This window comes from Sesamum indicum, linkage group LG5, assembly GCF_000512975.1.
Source record: "Sesamum indicum cultivar Zhongzhi No. 13 linkage group LG5, S_indicum_v1.0, whole genome shotgun sequence".
NCBI classification, from domain to species: domain Eukaryota; kingdom Viridiplantae; phylum Streptophyta; class Magnoliopsida; order Lamiales; family Pedaliaceae; genus Sesamum; species Sesamum indicum.
The window spans coordinates 5,114,849-5,137,595 of NC_026149.1; the positions used below are offsets into that span (position 1 = coordinate 5,114,849).

A 22,747-nucleotide genomic window follows, 5' to 3' on the forward strand; every position below is an offset into this window, starting at 1 on the left:
AGAAAAAAAAATTGTGGAAGAACCAAAGTACGGAATTAATAGGGACACAGCCATTCTCAGCCGCTTGATTTGTCTCATCAAAAATGTAATTTGATAGGAGAAAGCCAACTCACTGGCAAACACTTTTTTTTTTTTTTTAAATGCTGAAGAAATTTTAAATTAATTGATAAATAAATTATAGATTGAAATTCGAATATATTAATATTCAAAAGGATTAAATTGAAATTTATAAAATTTTAGAGTAAATTATATAAACTAAAAAAATTATGAAAGATAATTGAAATTTTAATATATTTTTTTTTGAAAAAATGAAATGAGAGTGGATGAGGCTCCAGTGAGCTATCACCCTATCTCCACTTATATATATAGGTACATATCAAAGCAATCATGCATCCACATACCCACAATTATTCACACCCACACACCAACAATTCATCACACAGACACACTCGGGGAAGACGAGAAACAGGTAAGAGAAATTTTGATTTGATTTATTATTAATTTTTGTGATTGTGTTATGTTACTTGATTTAACGTTTAATTGAAAATTTTTACGAGTTTGATTATTTATAGATTTTTAATTGTGTAAATATTTAATTTGAATTCGGGTTATTATAGTCAGTTAGTTAAGTTATTTAATTACTTCAATAAGTTTAGTCATTATTATATTGATTTATTCAATTTAATCGGATCTGTTAATTAAATACTTAATTATATGTGCAGGTGTTTAACTAATTGTTGTAGTAGTGAGAGATTTATGGAAAATTTACAAATATATTATAACATTATATTAGAGAAATAATAAAAGTTTTATTTGAGATTGTATTGTCCAATTTGCTTGCTTTATGTCAGTCCAAATTTAGTGATTCTTACGTTTATAAAAATTTTAAAACTTTATAATTTTTAGTATAAGCTAAATCATTCATTTCAGTGGGTAACTTCTGTTGTCCTGTTTCTACATGGAGTATAGGGTACCGAGATACTCCGTGTAGTGGGAATATCCTGTATTGGTAGGTGAACATTGGGGTGGTGTTAGACCATGTTTGTTATGACGTCTTGTACTCATATTGCTGCACACTGAGGTGGTGTGGGGATGTCACATTTGACGGGTATCATGTGCTATATATTATATGATAGTGATTGTATGATGATAGCCGACAAAATGATATGTTGCAGCTAGACTAATTAAGTCGGGGCCTAAGAAATAAAACAATAGTTTTGTGTCTATGATATTGTGGTTGATCCGTGACTCCGGTGTTGGTTTTTGCATGATATGGTTACTTCGGTGATTTTGTGGAAATTGCATAACCAATATTGGTTGATTAGTGCCATTGCATGAACTTGGTCTTCTCTGTATGTGTTCATCTATAGGCTAATTAGCTATACTTACTGAGTTAACAACTCATTTCTTGCCACGTCTTTTGTGGAGGTCAGAGTGACTCGACGAATTAAATTATAAGTCGATCATCAATATTAATAGGTGGGTCAGCAGTGATATCTTGAGTTGGCATCCCTAGCTACATACACTATAAGAAAATTGTCAAATAGCAACAAAAAAAAATTAGTGTCGAGATAATTAGTTAGTAAAACTCTCGTTGCTAATCTATATTATCTAATACAAGAAATTTAGTTGCTAATAAATTTAGCAAGAGAAATGAACTTGCTACAAATTTACCAACGAACTATTTTAAAAGATATACTAAATAATATAGATTAGCAACGAAAATTTTAATGCTACTTAGCTCGAAATGATTTTAGCATCAATTTTTTCATAGCTATTGATCATTTTTCTTGTAGTAATAATTGCATATATGTTAAACTTTTAGTGGATTTGTATTTTAAATTTTACAATAACTAGAAACTGCTATGCTAATGTTGAGGATTATGTACAAAATTTTGATGACGTATGTCATTCTCTGATGTCTACATAATAAATCAAGTAAATTAAGATTCATTTTATTTGGTTAAATATGAATTTTTTATGAGATAAAATGTAATTACGAACGGGTGTTATGAACACTTTTTTTCTTCATTTTCTTTAAAAAAATTGGTAAGCTACATAATTTTTGTGCTATCGAGATTCAGAGGGTGTTTGACTAAGTTTATTTAAAATATTTTATAAGCTATACATTTTAAGCGATGGTTTTGAAATTTATAAGCTATTAGATTTTATTTTTAAAAATAAAGTTTTGAAGTGCTCGATTGGATAAAAAAAAACTATAGAACTTATCAGATGTTAATAATGATAATTTCGTATTCATAAAGTCAAATTTAAAGAATTTTGTTAAAATTTTGAAAATAAGTCGCGATCTCCTCACTTTTCTCTAAAAGGAGTTTAATTAATAATAGGCTCTTGACATCTTAGCTCTTGATCTTACGATCTCTTTATTTAAAAAATTTACCAGATAGACATTTAAAGATAACCCTATTCGGTAGACATTTAAAAATTTACCAGATAATTATTTGACACCCTTAATTGGTAAAATTGGAGTTCACGTGTCTACTTTAATCATAATTTTTTATAATAATAATTGCTTGTTAATTATAAAATATTTGATATTAATAATTAATATAGTCACTGTTCATCATATATAATAATTAATATACTGACATTAATTCAACTGCATTTATTATAATAAAAATAAATTATAATGAACTCTTTTGAGATTTGTCTCAATTTATTTTTTTTAATTTTTAATATTTATTCCATTATTCAATATATGAAAGTATAAAAATTAATTAGATATAAGTAATTTTATGCATAAAAAAATAAATATTCCTCTAAAACTAAACTAACAAATAATAACATGTGATGCAGTGTACAACTTGACTGGTATCTATAATATAAACTATTGTCTGGTTTATATGGAGTGCTATAACAAGTGATATAGTGTCCAAAGTTTGATTTGTAGCATTCCAATCGAAGCACTTTAACTTATTACGCGAAACACTGTAACATTTTATAAGATTTGACCTTTTATTTATTTAAATATTTTATAAAGTTTTATTTTTAGAATAAAATTCAATATATTTAAAATTTTAAATTATTTTATAAGATATTAAAGCTTATAAGATATTTGAAATAAGCTTAGCCAAACACCTTCTTAGTTGGAGTTTCATATGTTTGTCTTTAAAAAAAAAATTTATTACAAAAAGGTCTTGAGATTTGTCACAAACTGGTCATGTGCAATAAATGTGAAATATGTGTCGAAATTAATATGAAATTCAAATTTAATCAAACGTAACTAGAAATGTTATATTTTTATTAAATAATTATTTGGTGTTTTGTCCTCACAAATAAATATTATATTCATTTGATCAAATTGATCTCAATTAGAATTTTGTTTAGCACACTCAAAATGACGCAAGTTGTGTGCGGTGTGCTGAGACGGGCTGGCGGCGGGTCCAGCGATATCATCTAGCGCTAGCACAGTCAGTAACCAAATTAATGGCGGCTCGTGCGGAATAAGCGCATCCGAAAAGCCAGCAATAGATAAAGAGAATGGGCCCAACCCCCCAACTTTCCGTTCCACACACATGCACTGCTACGTTTCCACTCTACATCTAACACTCTCTTCATCCTAATAGCTACCATTACATACTCCCGTTCTCTTCGTCTGTGCTCTACGTCCATTGCTCAGTAAAATCCCACTTAAGTTTGGAATGTATGTGTCCGATTGCTATTTGAACTGAACATTTGGCTTTCGCATATTAGAGTTTGTTTGATTATGCTTTTGAGACGTGTGTTTCCGCTGTTGTTTGTGTGATTTCTGTTGGTGTGTGAAGATTGTTTGTTGTTGTTTATGGTGTAAATGGTTTGAGTTGGTACCTAACTTCTTGTGTGGAATATTGGATCGAAAAAATTTGGTGGAAGTTTGAATGCTGTTCATTCTATTAGTATCAGCTATCAGTCATGAATGTTGATCTTTTAGAATTTTGTGGTGTGGATCTTTTATTTTTTGTGGTTTGTATGATGGGAATTTTATTTAGATCTCTGTGCAAGATACGTTTATAGATAGTGGAAATTTAATTGGTTGCTCCACTTACTTTTTTCCCTGATTTAGGTTGTAATCAAGTTTGAATTTCAACTGGACTAAAGAAAAAGCTGGTTTAATGCATTCGTTGCAATTCTTGGATTGAGGATTTGTAGTGTTTCTGTGACAGAGCATAGTTATTGGGAAACCTAATGCACCACTCTTTGGCAATTTGGAGATCTGGGTTGGTCTTGTTCTGGCGTTCAAGTGATGGGTTGTGTTTATTCCAAGACATGTATTGGTGAGTTATGTGCTCCCCGAAATGTTAAAGTGAACGAAAGTGGAGATGCCAAAACAGCTACAAGTGAGATTGCAGTCTTCTCACCTGCCAAGTCTGACAGCGAGGAAGGGGAAAATGGAGATCAATTGTATCAATTGAGTTCTATTACTGATCCTGAAGTGGGTATTAATAGATTGTCTAGGGTGTCAGCTCAGTTTTTACCTCCTGATGGCTCGAAGGTTGTGAAAGTTCCATCAGAGAGTTATGAATTACGGTACTCTTTTCTATCTCAGAGAGGTTACTACCCTGATGCCCTTGATAAGGCCAACCAAGATAGTTTCTGCATTCACACTCCATTTGGAACAAGTCTGGACGATCATTTCTTTGGGGTTTTTGATGGCCATGGTGAATTTGGAGCTCAATGCTCGCAGTTTGTGAAACAGAAGTTATGTGAGAATTTGTTGCGACATAATCGGTTTCACATAGATGCAGTTGAAGCATGTCATGTTGCTTTCTTGACAACAAATGCGCAATTGCATGCTGATGAGCTAGATGATAGCATGAGCGGAACAACTGCAATTACAGTGCTGGTTCGGGGTAGGACACTTTATGTTGCCAATTCAGGAGATTCTAGGGCTGTTTTAGCTGAGAAAAGAGGGCAGGATATTGTAGCTGTTGACCTGTCAATTGATCAAACACCTTTTCGGCCTGATGAACTTGAACGGGTGAAGCTCTGTGGAGCAAGAGTTCTCACATTGGATCAAATTGAAGGGCTAAAGAATCCAGATGTGCAATGCTGGGGCACTGAAGAAAGCGATGATGGTGATCCGCCGAGACTGTGGGTGCAAAATGGTATGTATCCTGGTACAGCTTTCACAAGAAGCATTGGCGATTCTATTGCTGAGTCTATAGGGGTTGTTGCAAACCCGGAAATTGTTGTTCTGGAGCTGACGCAGAATCATCCTTTCTTTGTGATTGCAAGTGATGGTGTCTTTGAGTTTCTTTCCAGCCAAACTGTGGTGGACATGGTAATTCGTCTTTCCACATATTGCTACTGTGATTCACTTCAAACAATATATCATGATATTATTCAATCTACATGGGTAAAATGAGAGCTAGTCAGTTAATATATTTGCTTCCACTTCCTCCATCAGACGCGGTCGGAAATAGTGTTTTGAAGTTGCAACCTAAATCATCACTTTTGCTCCTCGACAAGCACGGTCAAATGCTAGAAGGCCATGACTCTTTATCTAAAAGTTGATAATGGATTTTTTATTTTTTGAGTAAGTTGCAGTCAGGAAAAGTGAAATAATTGAAAATCAAATTAGAAAGAGGAACATAAAAGAAAACAATATGACCCATGAAATAATTCATATGAATACAGGTTAAACTAATGAAACAGCCTAACAACTAAAGATATCTACTGTAGTGAGGCATCTTTTTAAACTTCAAAAAACTTTGTGTTTCACCACGAATTTTGGAATTCCAATCCTTTGAAGTTAGGCGCTATATGACTAATTTTATGGAGAACCTGATGAGTGGTAAGACATTAACATCAAAATAAAGTAATAATGTATCTTGACTAGGCTGAATGATGGGCTCTCCAGTGCCTTGTCCAAGTGCTTTGACAGGCTTGCTGTTGTTGTTTGAAGTAAAGGTATGAAGTAATAATCATGCTTTATATTCTGTGAAGTAAACCAAAGGCGCCAAATACCCTTTGGGTTTTGAGTTTCAATAGTGTACATATTCTTGGGTTAACTGACAATTTACCACTTTTAATGTACGTTTCACTTGTTTTAGATGCCAGCAACACTAGTTCTATAGTCAGTATAGACTTCTTGTTAGTAATTAGGGCAAGATTAGAATTTTGCTGGAGCATGTAGCACATAAAAGTAAAGTTTGAGTTACTTCAGATAGTTATGCCCTCAAAATTGTGCGGCAATTTTATGTTGAATTTCCTTGGTCCGAAGCCATCTTTTAACCATAAAAGCATAAACTAAAAGAACTTAATGTAATCATGGAAATACAATAGAGAGAGAAGAGAATAAACTTCTTAATCAAAAGTATTTATATATTTCTTCAATCTATCTCATGGAATTAGCAGTGGAACAGGGTGGGGTTTAGGTATGGATAGTGCATCATCCTGTTCTACCAAAACAGGAAGAATTCAATATCCAAAAGACGTTCTAATTTTTTCTTATTTGAAGGGTTTATTATGATATGAGTTTCTTTACAAATCTGTATAGATATCAAGTCTACATCAGTTTCCTCTTCTACTAATATTTTGCCCATTTTCTTCTCTACTTTTGACTGGGGAAAAGCCGCAATAGCAAAGAAAGAATAATCGAAATGGTGAAACTAGTAAAATTGCAAGGAAAATATAGACAATAATATTTTTAATATAAGTATCATGGGGAGGAAGATTCGTTTTCCCTCTCTCTGAAAGGTCAATTGGAATAGCATTCCAATCCATTTCAATCAGTTGTCAAATTAGAGGGGAGCCAAAACTATGTTGCCAAATATTTCCTGTTGCCCCTATTCTATGCTCATATGGTTTTGACGAGAATAGCCAAGATAAGAAATGGCTTATTGTTGATTATAAGGGTAAGATCATCTTAAGAAGTAATTTATTATCAATTATTTGAATTTTCTCTTATTAGCACTGTCACCGATCTTGCATCCTCTCAATCGACCATTGACGCTCCTTTTGTGCCATTCATTTTTCAGGTTGCAAGATATAAGGACCCACGTGATGCTTGTGCTGCAATTGTTGCTGAATCATACCGTCTCTGGCTACAATATGAAACTCGTACTGATGACATTACTGTGATAGTTGTGCATCTAAATGGGTTAAATGATGTAAGTGATTTTATATGCTCATTTTCACATGTAATTTTTATGTGTTTGATTTTATTTTTTTTACCTTATTCCTTCAAATACTTAAATTAGTGGTTTCATCTACAATGATAGGCTGCATTTGGTCAGTCAGAAAATTTTGATGCAGTTTTAAGACCCCCTTTACCCCAAGTGATTGAAGTATCAGGATCAGAGTCTCCATCTATTCCAAACTGGAGATCTAGACATAATCGTGCAAGGAATGATTTATCTCGTGCACGACTCCGTGCAATTGAAAGTTCTCTTGAGAATGGGCAAGCTTGGGTTCCTTCATCTCCAGCCAATAGAAAGACATGGGAAGAAGAAGTAAACACCTCTCATTAATTCTCATCTTTTTCGTTTTCTAAATAGTCATCTTCCTAAACTACACACCAATTGATCCCTGTTGATATATAATCAATACCTGGCAGGCTCAAATTGAACGGGCCTTGCGCGATCATTTTCTTTTCAGAAAGCTTACTGATTCTCAGTGTCATGTTTTGTTGGACTGCATGCAAAGAGTTGAGGTCCAAGCAGGAGACATAGTAGTAAAACAGGTAAAAAATTATCTAATTTCTGATCATCGGCTGCTAGAATACAATCTTTTTCAGTTATGTCTCAAATGCTTTAGAATGTGTTGACTGGCTGTAGCAAACAATGAGGTTCGGCGTATAGACTGCTTGTCATTGGGAAAGATAATCTTTTCCAGATTGTTTCACATACACTTTCTGAAAGATGAAAATGTAATTTGAATAATGCATCATCAGTAGCTCGCATTATGATGGTTACATAAGCTTACATCATCATAAATAAGATATAATATACATAGTGCACCACTTGAAAAAGTACTACTTAATAGATGTGACACAGTTATAACTTCAGTAAAATTTTGAACTTGGTCGAAGGATGTTGTGCTGGTATCACATGGGTAAGACAATGAATTAAACTTTTGCCTGATGTGTGTCTTGGTTTCGACACAACCAGTTAGCCAAAACTTTCACGCACACTCAAGCCCTCATATTTGATATAGTATGAAACTTAGTTTTCAAGCCAATAATGCACACACAGAACATGCAAAATTGCATAAGCATAAGAGATCATTACAGTTTAAAGGACAACTCAATCTTACATTAGTCGCCAAACACAGTACAATGAAATCTGTCTAAGGGTTGCACACAACACTCATACATGCAACTTGGCCATGAACGTGTTTCGAGCAATATAGAATTGTAGAGGACATCTCCAATTGCTGGGAATTATTAGCCAATGACTTGGCAACATTTGTCTAGCAAAGGACACCAGCATTTCCCGAGTGCCTGCGGTTGCCTTGAGGGAGATAGGCACAATCGGTATCACATGCACTGCATAGGCCACAAGGGTTTCCACACAACTACAACACCTTGCTCATCATCAATTTGCCTTCCACCTACCAATATGATCGTGCAAGCTGGGGATCAGCAAGTTCCCTGTTGAGCTGGTCCATCTTCCAGCCAACTACTGCAAGCAGGATGCTTAGTGCATATGTGGAATCCTACTATTCACACATATCCTATTGTTTTCACATTTGGTGCTGCTTGTACGTGGGTATCCTGCCTTCCGCACATGAATGTTGCCTGCTTGTGCTCCCTGGATTTGTGCATTTGGCACTACCTGCAATGTTACATACAAAGCCCACACTACGTGCGCAACAAGCTTGGGTAACCAAGAGTCATGCACCACATCTCAACGGGTCCATAACATCTGGCTGAACCCTTGCATGGCCAATCATCACTATAACTGACGAATTATCTGCCTTAATCATGTTGAACACTACGAAAATGTGAGAGATAATCCTGTGCTGACACTCCATGTGCCCTGGTACGCAAGCCTACCTGCCAACAAGTAATGGCCCTCTAAAAGGATGATAGATGAACTTAATGCAAAATTGTTATTGAACTGAACTCAGGATTGGAGCTATATTTCACGTCTATGAATGTAGCAACTAGCATATGTTTAAAGATAAACACTAAAAGATGGTCCATGGGTACTTTCCAGGACAGGCCCTTATTTGCATGTGGAAACATTTAACTTTAACGTCACTAAGAAATTATTTTTGTGGACATCTAGCCTTGCAAGTCACTCCTTTGAACTTAGATCTTCAATAAATTGGGCTCAAGGAATCTCTGCTCAATGGTGACATTTGCTTCCATTTTCCGTATGCTTATCTTTCATAATTTGGCAGTTATATATTCGGTTTTGGTACTATGTTTCTAGGTCTTAGAGGATGCCTGGCATATATAAATATTTCTACTGGTATAATTTATTTTTATGGATTTTTCAGGGTGGAGAAGGTGACTGTTTTTATGTTGTTGGGAACGGGGAGTTCGAGGTCTTGGCAACTCAGGTGGTTTTGATTTTTACAGTATATTAGACTTCCCTATCTCAAGAGAAACTTGTTTTTAGTTGAAACACTGAAGCACTTAAATGTTTATTTTATTAGACTTTTCCCCACTTCTAAAGAAACTAGTTTTAAGTTGAAAAAATTGAAGTTTTATTCTAATTATATTTCTTCAATATGTTTTGTAAAGTCTCTCACTATGAGCTTATGTGCCAGGAAGAAAAAGATGGAGAAGTGCCCAGGGTACTACAACGATATACTGCTGAAAAGTTATCTTCCTTTGGCGAGTTAGCACTGATGTGAGATATCCTACCTTTTCCTGTTTCAGAATATACATTTTTAATTTCTTTTTATTTTTTAATAATTTGCTTAGCTCAAATGTTGAATTGTAATGACTGGATTTATATATTGATACATGTCTGAACTTGATATCATAAAATCAATTGAAATAACAAAGCTACTTCTATATGGAACATGACACTCAAATTTCTGTAAATATTAGGATAGTAAGGACTTGATAAGGTAAGGATGAAAGTAGTCATTTAGTTGGGAATTTTCCCTTTACTTTTTCTCGGCAGATTAGTTTTTGAGTTACGACAGTTGTTATTAACTCATGTTTTATGGCTATTGATGTCCAACATTCATTTGTTTTATGCATATACTTGACTTAATTTCATCAACTATCTTTTCAAATTCTCAACTTGTTAAACTATAGGTATAACAAGCCACTCCAAGCTTCTGTTCGAGCTGTGACCAATGGAACTCTCTGGGAACTTAAAAGAGAAGATTTTAGAGGAATTCTCATGTCTGAGTTTTCTAATTTATCCTCATTGAAGTTACTTCGATCAGTTGATCTTCTTTCAAGGTTGACAATCTTACAACTGAGTCATATTGCAGATTCGCTATCAGAAGTGTCTTTCATTGATGGACAGAAAATAATTGATAAGGTATACTTGGTTTATATATTTGAATGAATGTGCTTTTTAGTTGATTTTGTCTTATTCTCTGTTATCCACCTTTGCAGAATGAGAACCTCCAGGGTTTGTACGTCATACAGAAGGGAGTCGTAAAAATTACCTGTGACTTAGATTCTATTAAAAATGTTAATGCATCAAGTCTCATGTCTGAAGTTGAGAAGCAGGATGATAATATGTCTAGCAAGAGCTTTTCAGTGGAAAAGACTAAGGGTGGCTATTTTGGAGAATGGACACTTCTTGGTGAGCGTATCTCTTCCTTTAGTGCCATTGCTGTGGGCGATGTGATCTGCTCCGTCCTAACAAAGGAGAAGCTTGATTCAGTTGTAGGCCCTCTGGCAAAGCTTGCACAAGATGACCATAAGTATGTCCAGGTTTCTGCTTGCCAAAACCTAGTCAGCTTATGTCTAATATGTTTCTGTAGATAACATCTAAATCTCAATAGATACACGGGCCCCTTCAGCTTTTGATCTCCATGTATATTTATGTATGTATCTCAATAATCCTTGACTAAAGTGTGTTTTCCTGTTTATTTTCTTAGGTCAAAGAACTGTCCTACCAGCTTACCCACAGAATCTATAGAAGATTTTGATGCTTCAACTATTAAGAAGATTCAGCTTACTGATTTGGTAAGAGACAGATATTCTTATTTCAAACTTAATCTCTAATGACCTTTAAGAGAGAAAATAATTGTACAGTATTTTTTCCAAGGAGTGGAGAACTTGTTTGTATTCCACTGACTGCAGTGAGATTATCCTTGTACGTCTTATAGATTCAGGTTTGTTCTTTCAACTATTTTATGCATAACATCTACATAAATTTACTAGTTTTTTTTTTTTTTTTGTGTGTGTGTTCAGTGTATCAGTGAAGAGTTCCCACTATTCCTCTTTCTCTACTAGTTTACTTATGTCTGATTTACCCTATACAGAATGCTAAGATTCAGAGGAAGAACTTTTATACGAATGCACTTAAGTCATTCATTTCGTTTTTCTTTTTTCTCTATCTGCAGAAACTTTGCTTAGTCTAAAGAGATTTTCAAAGCAGAAGGTTAAAAGACTTGGGAAAGAATCATTAGTACTGAAGGAGAAGAACCTGTTTAAGTCCATAAGCCACTCTGCTTTTGTGCCACGAGTTATATGTACTTGTGCTGATCAATCATATGCTGGCTTACTTCTGGACACACGTATTGCTTGCTCTATGACATCAGTAATTCATAGTGCACTGGATGAAGCATCTGCACAATTTTGTGCTGCCTGCATTGTTATTGCCTTAGAAGGTTTGCACAAGGTAGCTTAAATCCATGATCAAATTCATTTTCTATATGCTAATAATTATTTCATAAAGTTTTTGCTGTTTTTGGAATCAACAATTTAGAGTGGCATTCTTTATCGAGGTGTGTCCCCTGATGTTCTAGTGTTTGATCGGACAGGATATATACAGGTTAGATGATATTTTCTGTTCCTAGATCCAGTAATATTTGTTTCTTTGGTTAGAAATGGTAGCTTGGATATACATGGAAGTTATAAATGAGTTCCTTAATTCATTGTAGCTAGTCGACTTCAGATTTGGGAAGAAATTATCCGGTGATTGTTCTGAGAGAACATACACTATATGCGGTACAACTGATTCATTGGCTCCTGAAATCATCCAAGGAAAAGGCCATGGCTTCCCTGCTGACTGGTATGTCCATTAGATTCAGATGGTCAACTACACATTTTAGTAAACATAGCTAAGTGATTTCGTTAGTGATATGATAATGTTGGTTTGTCTTTTTCCTCGTCCAAGTCTTTTTCTATTTCATTGTTCTTTGTTATCTTGAGCAACCAAAAACCCCTTTTGACATGTATTATCACTGCTCCTAATTAACCTCTAACAACCAAAATTGCTGAAGGCTTTTCGAACCATGTGATTTCTTTTTATGTTGCACACAATATTTTTGCGTTTGAAAATCAAAACACATCAAAAGTATAACAAAACAAAAGGATTAAATGCAACTTACCCCCCTCTGATATGTGAAATGAGCAAATAAACCACTGTGAAAAAAGAATTAGCAAATTACCTTCTGTGTTCCAAAAATTAAAACAAATTACCCCTCTATTAATGGTTTATTTTTCACAGGGTCTTTTGCTCATTTCTCATATCATAGGGGGGTAAATTGCATTTTTCTCCAAAATAAAATATACATAATTTGATAAATAAGTTGTGTACAATCCCTATTGAATCTACGATTCTTCTATTAAAAAATAACAAACTTCGATTTTGACAATTTGAAAGTGAAATCTCCACTTGATCTCATTTGAACTTGAATTTGACTTTTTATAAACTTAATTTGATGACTTAACGCCCGAATCCTAAATAAAACATTATAGTCTTGACTTAGAGTTGGGGAGCTGAAGGTGAGTCGCTGCTTAAATCTCCTTGAAGGTTAACTGTGAATACTTATAATGTTGATTTGAGGCATACTGTTGTAATTTCGAATTAAAGGCTATAACTCGGTACACAGTTTTTCGATGAATTCTTGATCTCTGCCTTAACGCCTTTTGAATATTCGTGAGTTTGATAAACTTCAAGAGCTCTTCTTGAGACCTTCTCGAGCTTTTATCTTTGGCGTGTCAAAATGAATTTCAAGGACCATTCTATATAAGTGTTTTAAAGAGGATGGTCTTACTTTACTTAAACACATTTGGTATCGTCTCTTTTTGGTTTGATCTAAAAAGAGAAATACATCAAATATTTGTCATGATATGAGTGGCTCGTTTGATATTATCCCTTAAATTTGTATTATTTAGAGAGATAAATTTCCATTATTAGTCTTGGTGTGATTGGCACACATATGAGTGTTCCATGTGGCACAACTTGATTGGCCTGATTGCCAGTCTGCAAAAAAACATAATTCAATTGACTATTGCATTTGACGCTTGTCTGCATTTGATTTATTATAAAATACGTATTAGAAGATCAATTAGATTAACTATACTTGGAGTTATATTTGCTACTTCCAACATATTTAAATATTAGAATGAATAATATAAACATTATAATATTAGAATTGTACAAACATATTAGAATGTTGGCCTTTTCTTTTTCTATGAGAGGCATTATCATATGTTCAACTACATGAATTTTAGGTTTTCTATCTCTTAAAGAGAGTTTTTCTCAAAACATTGTGCCCCCTACTATTGCCTCCTTATGGATGTTTATAGTATTTTACTTTCCTGATTTTGGTATTCTTTATCTATACTTCAAGACCACTTTGGTATTCATGAACTTGGATGGATGCAATGACATTCTTTCACTTGGCTAATGGCTGATTTTTGTTTCTCATGCAATGTCTCATTTAAGATATTCGCAACCCCATATTTTTTGCCTCAGTTGCTCTAGTTGTGCAGGTGGGCTTTGGGAGCTTTGATCTATTTCATGCTACAAGCTGAAATGCCTTTCGGATCTTGGAGAGAAAGTGAGCTCACTTTCGCTAGAATAGTGAAAGGTCAGCTAACTCTCCCACAACATTTTAGCATTGAAGCTGTTGATCTCATTACCAAGGTTCAAAGCATCAACTTATTTTCTTATTTTTTGAAGTAAAACCACAATGATATGGAACCTAACATGTCATGTTATTCAGTTGCTTGAAGTAGATGAAAGTGCTAGACTTGGAAGCCAAGGCATAGACTCCGTTAAAGCCCATCCGTGGTTTGATGGTATTGATTGGAAAGGATTAGCAGAACGTGCGGTTCCTGTCCCTCATGATATTATCTCGCGCATAAAAGTACACATGGATAGCCATTCGGCGGATATAGTAACTTCAACACATTCCCCAGTTCGGGATATTGAAGAACTTAACACCCCAGAATGGCTTGAGGATTGGTAGAAAAGCACTTCATAATTTTGTGTTTTTCTCTCTTTTGTGGAGTTTTTTCAGCTCAGCATTTTTGCTTGTTGGTTTGCTGGAAAGTTTGGGATAAAGAGGCAAGCTTCCGGATTACAGCTCAATGATAGCCATGGAGAAAATTTATCTGTCGTTTGCTACACTTGGTAAATGCTCCCCTACTACATTTTGACTATGTAAATAGTTAATATCTAGATGAATGAGCACTCTGTTTATATTTGCTTTCTGCACCTCTTAAAATGAGTTGGATTTCTTGATAAATAGTTAAATAGGGCATGCTGCTGTTTATGGAAATTCTTAGTTTGTATATCCTAGGTATTTGTGATTGCACTTTTGGGTAAATGGAATTGAAAACTATCCATAATGTTTTGTGGTTATTTTCTACATCTTTTGGATATTTAAACCTTGTGCCCTTGTTACCCAATAAGGTCTACTTTAATTGGAGAAATTAATGCCCCATGATATTAAGATTATGCGTTTGACTCCCACATATGTGTGGATGTTGTTTCTACTTTTAGTAGTTAATGATTGGTTATACATACTTGATGTTGATTATTGATATATTAATTGATATAATTGTTAATGTTAATTTTATTTCACATCTCTATCTATTTATTCAAGTGGGTTGTCCTCATCATTGATTCTTTGTCTAAATTGCTTATATATATCTTCCAAAAGTTGGGAAAACTATAAATTTTGTCATGTAACTATAGGAAAGTGGCGCATTTGGTCCTCTTGATTTTGACTTTACAATTGAAGATTATCATTTTTTTTAGAAAAAAAAAACCTCATTTAGTACATATCTTGCTAGAAAATACTTAATTTTACAAGCATTATCTACTTTTAATTCTACTACAACTTTCTACTTTTAATTCTGCTACAACTTTCAATTTATTTACGAATCACTTCTTTAAAAATAGGAATTTTTATAAACACTCATTGTACATGGTCAGATGCTTTTAAAGCATTAATGCTTTAACACTCCATACGGAAACCAGTTTGGCCTTAGATCAAAGCACCACCACACACAATATGCAATGCTAATTTCCTCAAGATGCATATGGAAGAAGTGACAGGAAAGGGATTCTCTCTGACCCATCCCAAACAAAGAAATTGAATGCCAGAAGCGTGCAGGGACAATGCACGCTTTATTAGTGCAAAATGTATTTAGGGGAAATGGTAGCACATGGAATTGTGCTCCCCTCGTACTCTAGGAGTGTTGGATTATAACGATTTCATATATATATATATCATATATGAAATCATGAAATTGACCACCGCCATAACCATCAACATTAGCAGACTGAAAAGATCTCATAGCCATAAGACTGAAGTTGTCCGTCCTCACCAACTATGGACAAACTAAGCCAGCAAATGTTGGCTCATGAGCTAGTTTTATAGGATCTGATTGGGTTGTAATCGAGCTAGGTGGTATTAAACTTTATATATACTACTGAACGGGAAACATCAAATTTCATACACTCAATGAATCAAAACCCAAACAAGCCCGTTTCATTTCCAGTTCTAGAAGACACAGACGGGTACTATTTATGTTATATTCAACATCAAAGACATGAAAGCTAGTACTTATGTTACATTCGACATCAAAGACATGAAAAAGCAACGATTACATTCAACCTCTAAGGCAACATGAAGCAAGTAGAGGCAATGAGGTTATTTTAACATCATAGACATGAAAGCAACATGCGTCCATGGCAGAGCCTGACACTATTTCAGTGGTAATGTGAATGTTTGTACACACTAAGTGCCCTTTGCTTTTTCTCATTAAAATTTGAATGTTGAGCTCCAATTCCCAAATAAACCAAATAGAAGATATTAAAGCACCAAATCTACAGCAAAAAAACAGCACCAGTGTCACTGTATGTTTTATTTTCTCCTATGACTAACAGGACACCTGTGTTCTGCACAGAGTAAAAACTCCAGACCTCTCATAAACACAGACTTGTATAAACAGCAATTGTCGCACGCAACAAGCGAGGATGTTCCATTGTATACCCAATAAAGTACAAATTCCAAAATACCAGCCCATGTCTGAAGCCAGATTAATCTTCATAGCAATTCTCATCTAGTTAAGCAACCAAACCAATCATGTAAAATACACATAGAGGGGTATACCTACTAAAGCAGAAATGATGGACAAAAGAACACGCTGATAAATTATTAAGACACTTCTTGAAAAGTTACAACAACATAATTAAGAATGCATGACATAAATATACAATAGATGCAAAGCATACATATATGAAGGCTTCTCAATTGCATGAGATGCCAAAGTTTATTGACCAAAGCAAAATTGTAAAACCTGAACTTCTTGATTCCCAAGATCAGCTTTGAGCTGAGGCTGCAGGATTGCTACTTGGGATTGAAGCTAAACCAGCACCAGCAGCATCTGGAGTGCTGTTTTCTTCACCAGCATGACGTACAAATTCCTCAGGAGACATGTGAGAACCATGGCAAGCACAAACGATCCTTATCTGAGTTGGGCTATACCTGTACGTTACACCAGATATCGTCCTGCCATTGGGACCTGGGCCTGTTGTAGAAACCCATGGTAGATTCGGATAGGAACCACAACCTCCAAATTTGAGGTCGGCCGCAATACCAGGTCTTATAGCTGGAAATTCAGAAGGAGTTGATTCGGCTCTAGGCTGATCAGATGCATCTTTTCCCTGATGAATTGCATTGCTTCCTTTCAAATCACCCTCTGTGTGAGAAGAGGAGCCTTCTTCAGCAACTTGCTGCTTTCCGCAACTTTTTCCATGTTCTGCAGCCCTCCCATCATATTGTGTAGATTCAGGTGACTTATGTGGAATCACTGCCATGTTTTCCAAATAAACAGAGTAAGCATCAGGAACCTCAGTTGCCATCTATACTGACGAGTGAAAGATACTGATGATTCATAATTAGTTAAACCCAGAGGAAATATATAGAACTCGATCAGGTCAAAAGTAGTAGTGCAGTTTGTTACTGAATAACCATGAAAAACAGAATATTTTTCGGTGAGGCTGTTGCACATGCATGTTCTATACATTCATGATACATATATATACCTATATGTATATAATATAAAACAAACCACTCTTAGAAACAGGAAAAGATGCACATTACTACATCAGGTTTTCAATATGGTCATCTAAAGGAATCTTGATGTGCGAAAACAAAAAATTAGGCCATGCATTAGTATATTCTTTCAACTAAGAAAACCAGCCTGCAGCATGGGTAACTCCATAATCCAAAAACATACATGATAGCTGGATACTTAATCAACATTCAAATGCACCAGGGTGCATTATTCTATTGATATAGCATGATGTTGTGCTGTTACAACAAGCAAGAATCACCTACTCACAGAGATTCTTATTCAAGGAACAACTAAAGAAATAAACCGAAAAGTATTTTTTAATAGATTAAGTCAAAAATTAAATTTTGTATTTAAATTAAAATTTATTATTTTAATAAAATGTTATTACACAAGAAAAGAACATGATGTCAATCAAAAAATTAGTCTTTCAAACAGAGATCATTTAAATTAACTATACAAATTTTAGTAAATTATGAGCAAAAGCAAAGAATCAGAGGACAATAAATAACAAATAAATATTAAATATAACAATAAGAAATCCTTTTAAAATATTAATCTCATTTTGGTGTATAGAAAATTAAAATAATAACTTCATCTTAGTGTATGAGAAACTTTTAATCAAAAATTTTAATTAATATAAAGTATAATTCTATTTTAAAATTTTCTTAAATAAAAATTAGTAACTTAAAATTCTCTTTAAATAAAAAATTAAAATAGATAAGAATATATATGTTTGAATTACTAAATAATATTATTAGAACTTCAACTATTAAATCATAAATTAGCAACTAATCTCTTTTAATATGACTTTTTTTAAATTAAAAAGTATGTTATTATCATATTTCAAGTTAAATTATAAATGGTTTAATAAATAAAAATATATATGTTCTAGATAAAAGTAAATTTAATAAAAATTTCTTCAAAGTTTCTTAAACATGAAACTCACAAGCACCCTTTCTCATATTTCGTAATTATAGATAAACCCCATAAGAGCAGTGTAGTCCATAAAAAAATATGAAATAGTAAAGAACAGATCAACAACGCAACATGTTCGATGCAATTTTTGGCTGGCTTATGTATTTTTCGGGCTGCAAATTACGGGCAGAGGAGACAGTGTAAGGTGTATGACGGTTTTGGTGGGTATATGTATAACTTTTCAAAATTGAGGGGCAGTTGGCATAATTTCGCCATATTTCAGGGGGTGTCAGGACATTGTAGATTTGGATTTTAACCTGCTCCAGATGACACGCAATAGAGTGTAAAAGTTTTTACAAACTTTAATGCTTGAGAACTCAGAAAGAGATGGGGAGAGAGAAGAGGGACAGGGAGAGGAAGAGGTAGAGACAGGGACCGGGAAGGTAGATCCTTGAGTCAACATTAAATGCATCAAGAGGCATTTTTCTGTAGAAATCATGAATCTGCTTTTGTATTCGTCATGACAAGGAAGAGACACTTTATTATAAAGACTCTTATTGAAGAAACTAAAGAAATTACTTTCTCAAATACTTCACATAAGGCTGAAGTCTAAATGTTCACTAACATAAAGAGAAAATAAACCAATATTCACACAACGATAAGAGGAAATGAGAAGTCTCAACAATAAAGATTGTAACTGGAAAGACTAGAATGAGACGGGAAGTGTCAATGCACTCTGCTAGTCTCTTTAGGCAGTTTTGCACGTCCCTTGATTTCTAAAATGAAGGCTAACTCATAATGACAAAGAAACTTGCACATTGTCATAAAAAATGGAATAAAGTGTAGATAGTGTGAGAATGAAGATGTTGATAAGCATATAGCTTCTGACTTTTGGCACCAGCTGATGTGCTCATTTAATTTCATAACATTAAATTCTTAGTTCTGACTACATAATGTGATTCTCTATTGATACCGAGAAGATCTGTGTTTCACAAAAGTCTTCCCATATAGTGGATGTGCCTCTCAAATTAAAAAAGATCAGGTCGAAGAAAATACATAATGTCAACAAGGTAGTTTTTCATTCAGATGTAGTTTATTAATCCATAAGCCAGCCAAGTGATGAAAAGGAAAATGTATTCACTGGTAAGGCAGCAAATTAGTCTCTAAAGATTCATGGTGCAGAATAGCAGTGCAATACAACAAGCGGGGAGCAAATACTGAATTGCTGACATATGCAAGTTATGTCCTCATACCAACTACCAGTCTACTACTCATTGCTGACCATGCACTAACAAATGCTGGTTGAACATTTATGCCCCTCATGCTCTTGAGCAAAGCCCTTTTAGCATGTTCCATAATTTACTGCAAGGAATAAACTAGAGGAAGAGAGAAAATGTAGAAAGAATTAAAGAAAAACCTTGATTCAGCTTCCGGCTGTCATTGTGAGTGTCTGGGTTTACTGAATTCCTTCCAGAGTATGGGTGAATTTGCTGATGATGAGAAACAATGCCCTGAGGATTATCCCTGTCTAGCTGTGGAAGCTGGACAGCAGTGTAACCAAACATTAATGGGATATTAGCCGGCATCACTGGCTGGATACCTGGTCTATCACCATTTTGGGCATTAATTGAATGCATCATGCCGGGTAGTGGATAGCTAGGAAGACAAGGTGTACCACTAGGGTTAGAATCCTTAACAGGTTGTGAGTAAGACATGTTCATATTCACTGCTTGAGCTGGGAATGAAACACCATAGTGCATCGGCATACTCATCACATTAAGATCCTTTTCTGATGAAATGGTAAATCTCTTCTGTCCTAAAATTTCTGCACCACTTGAATCGCCAAATGCATGAGACTCCTTTTGAGACCTGGATAGGCTACCACTTGATACAAATCGTTTTGAAACATCATCATGCTGAGAAATGTGCCTTGAAGTTGAACCATCCACTTCGGAATCTGCTACGTCCTCATTTTCTGCAGTTGATCCCTCATCTGTGGTTATGGAAATGTGGGATACCTTGGCCTTATCAGTCAAATCGGGATGATTGGTTTCTCTCTCATGCTTCTTTTGCTGGTTAGTCTCAACAAACAAGTTCTTGCGCTTTTCACCAACACCAGATCTCCTTTCTTCTTCAACTTCAGTGGACCTGCTATCATTTGTCAACCATATTCCTCCAGTGTTTGAGTTCTTAGAAGTTTCCAAATCCACAGCAGCTTTAGGAAAGTTGTTATAAAAGTTATCTTCTACTTTCAAGGGATGCTGTTGGGTTCCACCTTCTAGAAAGTTTTTGAACTCGTTGATCAATTTGCTACCTCTATCATCTTCATCCGATCTAACATCAGATGTGCTGCCATATTTACCTTTCTGTGAGGAACTATTTCCACCACAAGGTAAACCCAGACTCAGATCAAGACCTTTCTCATCCTCCATTTTTATGGAACCAAAAGTTCTAACAAATGCTCACGCATTCCAACCTTCAACCTCTCCTTCAGCAGTGTACTGATGCCTAGCAAAAAACAATCAGAAGGTTCATTGAGCAACCATCTGAATAATACAATCCACCTTACATCGGAACATAGAGCAAAAACCATGCCGCAACATCTAAATCCCAGAGAAAAAGGAAAAAGCATAATTATCACTTATAAGAAAGTAAATAAGCTTATAAGGAAAAGCACCATTCAATAAACAGCATATTAGATTCCCTCCTAGTTTACAAATTTCATGAAATCATAGTCAGTGACTCACTAAAAATAGCAACTAAATTTATTACTATTCTCCTTATTCACACAAGTGGCTGAAACATTTAATAAAAGTTGAAAAATGAATAGCATTTCACAACCAAATCCATGATGAAATAAAAACGAATCTTAATCAGTCTCAACAACACAATCTCATGATATTGATTGAGCAATAGAACTCATCAAGACTAACCTTATTTAACTCGAAGAAAAACACTCCCACCTCGTTATGACATATTATAGAACAAATATCTTGCTAAATTACTACTCCAAAAAATTCATTGTTAGCTAAATCTACACCCCAAACAAAACCAATTCAAATAGTCCCCAGATTAGCAGCATCTAAGAATTAATTAACACAACCAAGTAATACTTTCATATTTAAGATCAGACAGAGCTCTATACTTCTCACGAACTAAGCAAAACAACGAAAAAGAAACCCACAAAAGAAACGATAACGAAAGAAACACAGCCCCCTCCAATTCCAATCATACCTGAAACAAATTGCAACCCACAAGCTTAAACACGCAGAAACAACGAAAAGAACCTCAAATTTAGGGGGAAAACACTGAAATTACAGAACCCAGATAAATTTCGCATCACCTGATGGTGGAGCTGATTAAAGATAAAAGCACGAGCGAATTAGGGGTATTCTGTAGCGTGGGAAGAAAGAATTGAGCCGCGAGCAAGCACAAGGCGAATAAGAAAGACCCTGAAATTTTGTTTCAATTTATATATATATTTTCAGTGGCCTTAATTTTGCACGTGTTTCTATTTTTCTACTGTTTCGGTGCTCGCTTTTTAGGTGGAGGAGACTGTGGCTGAGAGTCAGTGAAGTAACAGTCTAAGACTCCGTCATCTGTTGCACAATTTTTTTCCACCGAAAAATCGCCATTTTTTGGTATTAACAGAAAACCTTTTTCAATATTTATCATTCATTCATTTTCCATTTATCCCACACCTTAAATTCTTAAGGCATTCTTTATTTATAATTGTTCGTTTGATTCTTCGATTGAGCAGCTCAAATTTGAATAAGTTAATATTAAAATTTATAAAAAAAAGGGGGAGTGAGAAGTTAGATGGGTGGGTGGGAAGTTAACAAATAAATTAATATGACATACCAAAATAATTGAGACATCTATTGATCCATTTTCAATTATATATAATTAGTAATGTGTGGCACACCCTATGTGTGTGCAACTTTTACAAATATTATTTAAATGAAATATTTATAAAATATTTATTATTTGATAAACTATATACAAAATAATAAGTTAACTTTAAATTTGTAAAAAAAAATAGTGACAAAAAAAGATGAAAGGAATATTTAAAACAAAAGAAATAACTATAAAAAGATAATGGGGTGTGGTTTAAAAAGGTATGTAAAAATATATATTAAGATAATAAATTAATATAAATATTTTGATTTACTATAAAAATTGACAAATAAAGATAATTGATGCGTGCGAAAATAGCACATGTGCAACGGGCCGGTATGGATTATCATACAAAGTTTGGACCAAAGTGTTTGCGGCTCTGGGGAGAGGACCTGCAAAAAGAACATTAGCACTCCAACCCCCAAGTTAGTATTAGATTTAAGATAGAATAAAGTCAAAGAGTTAATA

At 34.4% G+C, this 22,747-nt stretch overlaps 2 protein-coding genes across 14 annotated transcripts; one reads left to right on the plus strand and one right to left on the minus strand.

Annotated features, from left to right (window-relative positions):
• On the plus strand, positions 336–14,741 carry LOC105162065 (protein phosphatase 2C and cyclic nucleotide-binding/kinase domain-containing protein). Of its 11 annotated transcripts, none has more exons than XM_011079975.2 (17): positions 406–469; positions 3,349–3,664; positions 4,064–5,281; positions 6,981–7,112; positions 7,224–7,454; positions 7,559–7,684; positions 9,448–9,510; positions 9,721–9,803; positions 10,220–10,451; positions 10,529–10,842; positions 11,020–11,107; positions 11,190–11,256; positions 11,488–11,765; positions 11,853–11,918; positions 12,028–12,158; positions 13,868–14,021; positions 14,101–14,346. In XM_011079975.2, exons 3-17 carry the CDS (start codon positions 4,244–4,246, stop codon positions 14,344–14,346), a joined length of 3,249 nt encoding a protein of 1,082 aa, XP_011078277.1. In that variant the 5' UTR covers positions 406–469; positions 3,349–3,664; positions 4,064–4,243. The 11 variants fall into 11 exon arrangements, with proteins under 11 accessions (XP_011078275.1, XP_011078280.1, XP_011078283.1 ...); XM_011079974.2 differs by having other exon boundaries at positions 412–469; positions 3,337–3,664; XM_011079977.2 differs by having other exon boundaries at positions 412–469; positions 3,337–3,664; positions 4,164–5,281.
• LOC105162067 (ninja-family protein mc410) lies at positions 16,516–21,958 on the minus strand. 3 transcript variants are annotated; one of them, XM_011079983.2, is made up of 3 exons: positions 21,726–21,958; positions 19,800–20,890; positions 16,516–17,200 (listed from the first exon to the last, which is right to left on the minus strand). In XM_011079983.2, the coding sequence occupies exons 2-3, from the start codon at positions 20,812–20,814 to the stop codon at positions 16,710–16,712; spliced, it is 1,506 nt and encodes a 501-aa protein (XP_011078285.1). In that variant the 5' UTR covers positions 20,815–20,890; positions 21,726–21,958; the 3' UTR covers positions 16,516–16,709. The 3 variants fall into 3 exon arrangements, with proteins under 3 accessions (XP_011078285.1, XP_020549572.1, XP_011078286.1); XM_020693913.1 differs by having other exon boundaries at positions 19,800–20,985; XM_011079984.2 differs by having other exon boundaries at positions 21,617–21,958.